Source organism: Pteropus vampyrus, unplaced genomic scaffold (assembly GCF_000151845.1).
Source record: "Pteropus vampyrus isolate Shadow unplaced genomic scaffold, Pvam_2.0 Scaffold144, whole genome shotgun sequence".
In the NCBI taxonomy this organism is placed as follows: domain Eukaryota; kingdom Metazoa; phylum Chordata; class Mammalia; order Chiroptera; family Pteropodidae; genus Pteropus; species Pteropus vampyrus.
Genome location: NW_011888925.1, coordinates 1,317,626 through 1,327,893, shown reverse-complemented (window position 1 = coordinate 1,327,893; position 10,268 = coordinate 1,317,626). Strand labels below are relative to the sequence as shown.

General features: G+C 49.2%; 1 protein-coding gene and 1 pseudogene across 1 annotated transcript in view; both read left to right on the top strand.

Moving 5' to 3' along the window:
- The first annotated feature begins 5,575 nt into the window (after nucleotides 1-5,575).
- The window catches only part of SLC22A6 (solute carrier family 22 member 6), a 20,881-nt gene continuing 16,188 nt past the window's right edge, over nucleotides 5,576-10,268 (top strand). Inside the window, 1 exon segment of the mRNA XM_011368960.1 lies at nucleotides 5,576-5,943. Coding sequence (XP_011367262.1) covers nucleotides 5,576-5,943 — 368 coding nt within the window.
- LOC111744957 lies at nucleotides 7,490-9,099 on the top strand (annotated as a pseudogene).

Genomic DNA, 10,268 nt, shown 5'->3' with positions numbered 1-10,268 from the left:
CTGCCATGTTTCCCACATTTCCTCCCGTCGCAGCAGAAAGCCCGGCCACCGACGGGGCCCAGCCTTCAGCCTCGCCCACCAGCACTATCTGCTTGGCTCTCTGCCCAGTCCCTCTCTCCTGGCTCCTTCCATCACCAGTTAAATAAGCTTGAGCCTCTTCTATCTTAACAAAAAGCAAACAAGCAAACGACCCCTCCCTGGATGCAGCATCTCCCTCCAGCGACCACACTGTCTCTCTTGTTCAAATCCCAGCTCCATTGAGGAGCAGCCTGCCCTCCTACCCCCGCTTTCCAAGCTCATACATCTCCACACTGCACTCTGGCTCCCCCACCCCTTCCATGAAACTGCTCTCGCCAAAGACACTCATCACTCCTGTGCTGAATCCATAGGTCACTTTTCATCCCTCTTCTGGCTTGCCCTCTCAGCAGATTGGGTTCTATTGGCCACGCCCTCCTCCCTCGGTTTCTGAGATGCTTGCAGCTCCTTCTCAGTCTCCTCTGGGGTTTCCTCAAGGTTCTACGTTCCCAGAATCTGCTAACTAAACAGTTGCGTGACCCCGTACCTCTGGTCATGACTGAGTGGACAACTGGGCACTGCTGGTCCGAATCTCATTAACCTTGGTCTGTCGGGTCTGGGATGTGAGTCATGTGGGTTCTAGTCCATCTCTTGGTCTTTGTCCTGGGAAGGCAAGTTAGCATGACAGGGGGTTGGCACGGAGGCAAGTCGAGCAGAGAAAGCCAAGAACAGCGGAAGAACCAAGCAGGTACACAGAGAAAGGGAAACGAGACATGGGCCCAGATGAACAGAGCTGGTGAGACTATCTGCACTGATTCCCCGTGAATTCCAGGTCCCAGATCCTTATCGTTCCTGGAGGCACTTTCTGGCCCTGGTTCTGGGAAATAGCCCTGAATCCTCCAAAAAAGTCTCCCTTTTTGTTTAAGCTAAATTTGAGGATTTTTGTTCCTTATAACCAAAAAATTCCAAAAGCAGTTCCTCTTCCTCTACCATGGCTTAAATGCTGACATGCCCCAGAACTCCTGCCTAGGACCGCTTCTGCTAATAATCTTCCCAGCCCTGTCCAGTGGAAATATGATGTAAGCCACGTACGTCATTTAAAAATGCCTAGTCACTATTTTTAAAGTTATAAAAGTGAAGTTATTTTAATAATATGTATAATAATAAATTGCATTTAACCCCATATATTCACAAATTACCATTTCCACATGTAATCAACATAAAAGTTATCAATGAGCTATTTTATAGCCTTTAAATTATATCAAGTCTTCAAAATCTGATGCGTATTTTATCCTAATGGCATGTATCATTTCAAACTATATCAATTCAGGCACTCAGTAGTGGCTACCACGTCGGACAGCTCAGACACACTCCAAGGCTTTGATTATCAGACGCAGACCTAATTACTCTCAAATCTTTAATTGGATATTTGAAGAACAGCTTAATAAACATGAATGAGAGAACATATCGTATTCCTGCTTCAACCTTTCAGTGACTTCCCATTGGGATGAAGTTTAAACTCTGTCGTGGTCAGGCCCCAACCTGCTTCAAGGGGTTCAGTCTTTAACGCCCTCTATCTTGTACCCTGAAATCCAGGCTCATTCCACTTCTGTCAATTCTTAGATTGCACTAACCTTCTCTTCCCCCTGCTCTGCATATATGCCCAGCACTTGACTTCTCCCCATCCCACTCCCATTGCTCTTGGCTTAGGGTCAGCTGGCAATGGGGCCACCAAGGCCTCCCAGAGCTTGAATGGGTCTCAACCTAGAGAGAGAAGAATCGGGCTCATTGAGGAACACTAGCCACCCCACTCTCCTCCATCCTTCTGCTGTCCAGAATTCAGGGTGGCTCGCAGGACATTCCTATGTTGTTTCAGGATATTTATTGCAAAGACACACGGGAATACAAGGGAAGATGCCCAGGGAAGCACTTGCCAGTCACATGATCAGGACTCCTGGTGAACTAGGATGCTGATCAGGAGGTACTGACCCTTCACATGCCATTCCCGAACCCCCATTCTGGATCCCACCCTCTCTCCAGCTCTGCTTGTTCCCCTCCAACTCCAGCTCTTCCTGCTTCCTCTACCCCTTCTCTCTGCACCTGAGCTGGGCCTCCAAATGGCTCAGTGAATTGCCACTCGATACGGATCACCTCGCTTGGGCGGAGTCCTCCTGCCGAGCCACCTCCTTGGTTACTGGCCTTAGGTCCAGCCTTTAAAAGGAAGTCTTTGGATGGACTTCTAACTTCTGTACCAGAGATGGCTCCATAGTGTAGTGGTTAGCACATCTGTTTCACACGCAAAAGGTCCTGGGTTCACGCCCTAGCTGGAGCCACGGACCATACCCCAGGTGCACCAGGCCCCCTGAGTGCGCAGGGGGAGACAGGCCCCAGGTGTGCACCATAATTACGTGGGAGGAGGTGCCCCACCTTCAGAGATCCAGTTCTTAAGGGAAGACGGCAACATCCGTAGGTCAGGGGTGGGAGTGCGGAGGGGAGGATTAAAGAGGAGAAAAAAATAAAAAATTATAATTTCTGCACCATCTGTCAGCCAGGTTAGCCAGGCCGCAGGCACACGGTCATAAAACACAATTTGCATCCTCGATCAGAATCTCGCTATGCGCCTGGCAGGCACCCAGAGTCTGCCAGACATCTCTCCAGGTCAATCATTTCAAACTCACGCTTGGGGCACGTGCTCTAAGCAAGAATGTTTTCTTTAATCTGCAAGTTACTTATTTGAAAGGTGTTAAAATGATAAAATTTAACACTAAAGTCATACAAAATCCGGGTGTCAGAAAATCTGGGGTATGTGATAGCTGTTAGCACAGTAGAAAGAGAGCTTCAGTCAAGAGGGCCGAGTTCTAAAATCGCTTGCTATGTGATCACGGAAACTCTCTTGCCTACTCTGAACCCTGGTCTTTTTATCCGCACAATGAGACATTTTCACCTGTGTGATGGCATTTATCTCTGATGGCATGTGGCTCTGTGGCTCTTCACCAGTTGGAAATCCCCAGATTTGACCCCTTTGTCCCCAGAAGATAATTCCTGGCTCTACAAATCAATTGCCATGTGACCATTTCCATTCAGAAACTCTGCATAAGCTGGGAGGCTGGTGGGAAATCCCCTTCCTAAACAGATGACCCCAGAAGCCAACCACAATTCAGTTCCTGGAGTCTCCAACGGAGTTTTACCCAGACTCAGGCTGGCCGGAAGCTGGTCAGGCACTAGGGAGGGAGCTCTCCTTCAAGGCGGGGTTGGGCACCAACCCAGAAGTGGGGGTGAGGGGGAGTAGTGTTTGGAGGGACCCACCTTTCCCCCTGCTGCCCTCAACACTCCACCCACTCCCCTGTAAGGGCACCAAGTCCTGGCAGGAGACTGGCCTCAGACCTCCCCAAGCTGTTTGTCCAGCTGTCCTCACATCCCCAGGCCACAAGGTTTTCATATACCTTGGCGTGGAGAATGTTGTCAAGCATTTGGATCCCAGCCCAGAACCAATACTGTGGGGGAAGGAGGGAGACAGGCCGGGTCGCGTCTCTCTGCGGGCCTCCCCTCTTCCCTTCCAGACGATCTCTAAGAGCTCTTTAGCTAGGCAGTCGGCACCTCTAGCGCAGCAGTTAAGGACTTGGCTTTGAAGTTAGAATAGGTTTTAACCAGTCTAAGACTTCACATATCCCAGGACCTCAAGAAACAATCAACACCCCCCAGCTTAACACACAGAAGCGTAGTTTGTGTGAACTGCACCAGACGACAGGACATCTCGACTCCTTCCAAAGAGAAGCTGGAGATCAAACTGCTTCTCCTCCACAATAACATGGAGTCTGTGCCCAGAAGCACTGGGATGGTCTCCTTCCCTCCACGGCCCTTTGCATTGCCTAACTTGTACAGTGCCTGGGGTATCTCCTGTACCACGATGGGGCCCTTGTCATCTGCCAGGTTCAGACATATGTCAGTACATTGAATGAAGAGAGGTGGCGGGGGAGTGAATAGGAACCAGACTGCAGAGAGGGCCAGCCAGAAACCCCAAGTGGAAGCACTCCATAGAGGGCAAGTGGGAGCCCAACAATCAAGTTAGAGTATGGTGGACAAGAGCGTTGACCGGGCACAGGAAGATGGGATCCCGATCCCGCTGCTCCCCCGGGGCAGGCCTGGGCAGGGAGAGAGCTACAGCACCGTGGAGCCCAGGCTATGCTGCTGCACTCACGTGGAACGTGGACGGTTTCCTGTTTAAGAATATCAGAAATGTTTCGGTTGGAGTCATCCGTATGACCGGAACACCCTTTGCCAAACAGATGTGGGATGGATCGCTATACAAAACAAGTCTGAGATATCTTTTAAGGTGGCCTTTCTCAGCCTTAGCCCTCCTGACATTTGGGGTCCAAAGAGTTCTTCCTCGTGCATTGTAAAATGCTCTCTTGGCACAGCCAACCCATGATCCAACAATCGGATCCCATAGAAACTCATCTCATCGTAGCTCGGGGCTGCCCTGATCATGAGGGACGAGAATTCAGGAGCCGACTGTTGGAGGAAATCAAGCGATTGTCTTAGTGTTGTGGCTAAAAATAAGTTCGTGCTGATTGCAAAAATAAAAAATAAAAAAAGTGGGGGATTTGCATCCAAGTAAGCTAGAAAGCTGAGACACCGGAAGAATCCATCTGCATTGATGCAGATGTGTGCGATGTGGGTCTTAGGTCCCACTCCTTCGAAAGCAGCCCGACCTCTAAGTTTTCTCCCAATTGAACAAAGCTGTGGTCCTATAAGACGTAAGTGTCCCCAGAAGACCAAAGACAAGGGTTGCCAATTTTAGCAAATAAGAATCCAGGATGCTCAGTTAAATTTGAATTGCAGACCAATGAATAATTTTTTAGTGTAAGCACATCCCGTGTAATTTTACACTAGAAAAAAAATTACTTGTTGTTCTGACATTCAGATTAATTGAGTGTCCTGTATTTTCTCTGACAACCCTCCCCAAAGACAGGTTGTTAGGATCCTGCCCACTAAAAACAACAGAAGCCCCTCAAGAGGCCACCACACTTCTCAGAACCCAGTCATTAAAAGGAAGACAAAAAAGTCCCTGCCTCCAGATGCCCAGACGGGGCCCCCACCCAGTCCACCCCTTCCCGCCACCCCTACCGCGGTCACCCTCTCCTGCCCTTTATACCCACTTGGAGAAATTCCACCCACACACAGATGCTTGGAGGGTTAATCCTTCTGCTACCAAGTCACACTTTAACTGTTCCCTCCAGGCCGAGGATTAACGACTGCCCACACAGGGGTCAGGGCGATAGCGGGCCTGAAAGTGAAGCCCCCACCAGATGAGACGAAGCTGCAAGAAACAGTGAGAAACAGAACAAGGAGAGAGAGAGAGAAGCAAGGAAGGGCGGCCCGGCCAGGCTGCCGTCTCCCTCCCAGGGCCAACTCAGATTCAGCTCTAAGAGCAACGCAGCAGCGGGAGCGGCAGCAGCCCCTCTCCTCCCACAAGGGGACAGCACGCAGACAGACACGTGCACGGAGGTCCGGGGACCGGCAGTCCTCGGCCTCCCGCTGCTCGGCGGGCCCTGGCCTTATGGCCTTCAATGACCTCCTGCAGCAGTTGGGAGGCTTTGGCCGCTTCCAGCAGATCCAGGTCACTCTGATAGTCCTCCCCATGCTTCTGATGTCTTCCCAAATCACCCTACAGAACTTCACAGCCGCCGTTCCCACCCACCATGGCTTCCCGCCTGCAGACACCAACCTCGGCAAGGATGGGGAGCTGGAGGCCTGGCTGCTCCGAGACAGGCAAGGGAGGCCTGAGTCCTGCCTCCGCTTCACCTCTCCACAATGGGGACCGCCCCTTCCCAACGGCACAGAAGCCAACAGCACGAGGGCCACAGAGCCCTGCGCCAGTGGCCGTATCTGCGACAACAGCTCCTTCCCTTCCACCATCGTGACCGAGGTGAGACTACTGGGGCCTCCTGCCCCACCCCTCCAACTCCTGCATCCCCATCTTACCATCCCCCCACACACAGATGCAGCCCACGTGACCCTGATTCGTGTTGATCAGAATGCGGGAAGACCTTGGAGCTATGAAGAGCTTTGTCCGAAATGTGAGAGAACAGTGGTCGGACTGGGGGCCTCCCTGGTAGAAGAGAAGCGGAAGTCCTTGTAGAAAGCTGCTGTCTGCCCTTCTGCTCCTACCAGAGAGGAACACTCACGGGAGTTTAATATTCTCCTTTGGTTTCCCAGGGGGTGTGCGGGGGGCAATTCCACCGGGGAGGGAGGCAGGGAAGTGGTACAGAGGAAGGGAGCAAGGAGGCGTGTGGGTAGCTCGTGGACATTCCTAAACAGGGGACTCTGGGTTCCAAGTCCTAGAGACAAAAACAGTTTCCTCATTTCATGTAGAAATAGCTCTCAGCAGCTGGTGGGAATAGATGGAGAGCAGCCAAGGAAAAAGGATGGGAAAGAGAACAGGGTCGTGGGGCTCCTTTCATCTCTCGTGATTTAACGCCCTTCCCCACAAACACACACACACACCCATTTGTAGAGTCACCCCGGCCTGCTGAGCAGTTCGCCGGCTGAATTCCGCACTGTGTACCTGTCACATTCATCATGCTCTTAGCATCCGTTCTAGTCAGTGGTCTTTTGATTCAAGGAAGAGAAACTCTCTCGGATCAGCTCATGGGAAAAGTGGGTGTTACTGCAAGAATACAGAGGTTTCAAAGCATCTAGGGACAGGAAACAAAGCGGGTCCAGGCCTCATGGAGCACGAGAGGCATCGCCATACACTTGCTCCATTCCTGTCTCCTCCTCAAGCCATTTCATCCATGTGCTCACCTTGCCACGTGACCACGAGTCCCCGCTCTGATCCATTACTTCTCAGATTTAGGGTCTACCACCAACCACAGTGTTTCTGTGTATCTTAATTCGAATTCTTAGAAAAGTCTCTTCTCAGCTCAGTGCAATACATTGATGAGCCTGGCCCCACTCCCACAACTGCGTCAGGTGTCCGCACTTCATCTAGTCACCATGCCAAGGGGCAGTAGAGTGGGATCATGTGGCCCCTTGCCCCTTAGTCAGGGCTGTGCAAAGGAGATGCTCTGAGTAGGGGCTGTGGTCAGGCATAGTCCCCAAACTTGCCTGATGCAGCATCTGTCTGAAAGTGATCAAAGTTAAACCATACTCCCACCAGAGAGACCCAAGACCCAAAGCCAAAGGTGACTAAGTATGGTATACTACCCCCCAGGCATGCAGGTATCATATGTCGTCCCCCCCATGCATACGTAATTGGGGGGACTTTCAGCCTCAACCCAAGTTCTGAGACATCCACATCTACCCACCTTAATTTGTATGTTATTGATCCTTCCAATTCTGCCACCCCATCTCCTTTCTTAAAATTTGACACTCCGGCCCGCCCTACCCCGCGGCTGGGCTGGGACGCAGTGGGGCACTTGCCGTCACTGCCGCTGGGCTTAGGAACCGAGACACTACTTGTCCACGGTCCCAGAACGTTTTGGCTTCAGCTTCTATTGCCAATATCGTAAAAAGTTTTCTTGGTCCCATTGGCTTGGATAAAATGTTGGTGGATGACGTGGGTGATGTGATCGTTACTGATGATGGTGCCACCGTCCTGAAGTTACGGGAGGTAGAAAACATCCTGCAGCTAAAGTTTTCGTGAGCTAGCCCACCTGCACGACAAAGCAGTGGGAGATGGAACTACCTCCGTGGTTATCACTGCAAGAGAACGTCTAAAAAATGCAAACGAGTCAAACAGAAAATTCATCCCACATTGGTTATTAGTGGCTATCGACTTGCTTGCAAGGAAGCAGTGCGTTATATCAGTGAAAATCTAATCGTTAAAACAGTTGATCTTAGAAGAGATTGCTTGATTAATGCTGCTAAGACATCGATGTCACCCACAGTGATCGGAACAAAAGGTGATTTCTTTGCTAATATGATAGTAGATGCTGTATTCCCTATTAAATACACAGATGTAAGAGGCCAGCCTCGCTCTCCAGTCTCTTCCATTAATATTCTGAAGGCTCATGGGAGAAGTCAGATGGAGAATCTGCTCATCGATGGCTATGCACTCAACTGCCTGGTGGGATCCCAAGGCACGCCCAAGAGAACAGTTAATGCAAAAATTGCTTGCCTTGACTTCAGCCTGCAGAAGACAGAAGTGAAACTTGGTGTACAGGTAGTTATTACAGATCCTGAAGCAGTGAACCAGATTAGACAGAGAGAATCAGACATCACTGAGTTGCAAATCTAGAAGATCCTGGCAACTGCACCAATGTTATTCCAGCCACTGGTAGAATCAATGACATGTGTCTGAAGAATTTTGTGGAGACTGGAGTTATGGCAGTTAGAAGAGTTTTTTAAAAGGGACCTTAAGCGCATTGCTAAAGCTTCTGGAGCAACTATTGTACCAACCTTGACCAATTTAGAGGGCGGAGAAACTTTTGAAGCTTCAATGTTGGGACAAGCAGAAGAGGTGGTGCCGGAGAGAATCTGGGATGATGAACTGATCTTGATCAAAAACACTAAGGCTCGTACATTTGCCTCAATTATCTTACGTGGGGCAAAGGAATTCACGTGTGATGAGATGGAGCGCTCATTACATGATGCTCTTTGTGTGGTGAAGAGAGTTTTGGAGTCAGATCTGTGGTTCCAGGTGGGGGTGCTGTTTCGGAAGCAGCCCTTTCCATGTACCTCGAAAACTACGCAACCTGCATGGGGCCTCGGGTACAGATTGCTATTGCAGAGTTTTCAAGATCTCTCTTTATCATTCCTAATACACTGGCAGTTAATGCTGCCCAGGACTCCACCGATCTGGCTGCTAAGTTAAGAGCTTTTCATAATGAGACTCAAGTTAACCCAGAATGCAAAAATCTAAAATGGATTGGTCTTGATCTGGTCAATGATAAACCTCGAGCCAACAAACCCACGGGGGTGTTTGAACCAACCAGAGTTAAAGTTAAGAGCCTGAAATTTGCAACAGAAGCTGCAACTACCATTCTTCAAACTGATAATCTTATTAAACTACATCCCGAAAGCAAAGATAAGCACACAGGTTATGAAGATGGTGTTCACTCAAGAGCCCTTGATGACTGATCAGATTTCTGTTTTATTTATAGCAATGTTAGCTGCAATTGTCTCATACCTTGCATATGACACATTAATAAAGTACAATGAGCTGTCAAAAAAATTTTTACACTCTGCTTTCCAAGGTTGACAATACTCCAGGAACTATCAACCTAGCTATTGCTCTTCTGTTCAAAACAGCAGGCAGTTTAATCCAAAAGCTCAGATTTCTTGCCATTTAGAGCAAAGAATCTGGGTAAGCAAACGCCTTGGATTTCCTTCTAAATGAAGACTTGATAGTAATTTCCTCAGCATTTTTGGTCTCAATGACTGACAAACCCAGATGTCCATTCCCTGAGATATATGGAGATGCCATGAATAATCCAATCCTCTTCCAGCAGGCACTGTGGACGGGACCATTACCCACCACCACACTTGGGCACGGCGCTTAGAAGACTTATTTCATAAGCACAGTCAGGACACCTCTTCCTTGGGCCAATAATGGCAAAGGCTATGGCTGCACCAGAAAACACTTCATTAGGATAATGGACAGTTTATATGCACAACCTAATGTGAAGCTGGACCTTCTGAGTTGCAAAGTAAATGAAACGGCTCATGAGTTAACAGGAGCTGCTTAAGCAACAAGCTTAATCGCAACGAAGACATCCCACCCAGGCCATATGACTGTATCTGGTCACAATGGCACAGGTCACCTGAGAAAGACAAGTCCCAGCTTACCCCTTGGAAGGAACTCCCAAATGGCCCAATATCCCATAGGGATACTTCAGTGCTCTGAATGCGAAGTGAAAAATAAGTAAATAGAATAAGAAAAAGAAGCTGGCTATGAGTTATTTATAATAAAAACCCTGCCTGAGCTCTTCTCCTTATTTTCTTCCAAATTAAAATATCCTTAGCACTAACGAGCAGCTTCCATCTGTACATTAGTCAGGACTCTTGTTTCCAAGTGGCCGTAATTCAACTCAAATTAATTTGAGCATAAAAAGAGTGTGTAAAGGCTCCCATAACCAAACACGAGATGGGCAGAGATGGAGCTGGCTCTAGAGACAATGGGAACCAGGGCCATGGATGTCATCGGGACCTTCGCTGGCTCTCATCTGTGCTATTCTTTGCATGCTGGACATGTCTACTATGCTACAGGATACTTAATAAGGTGGCCACTGACCATTCTGGGCTCACTC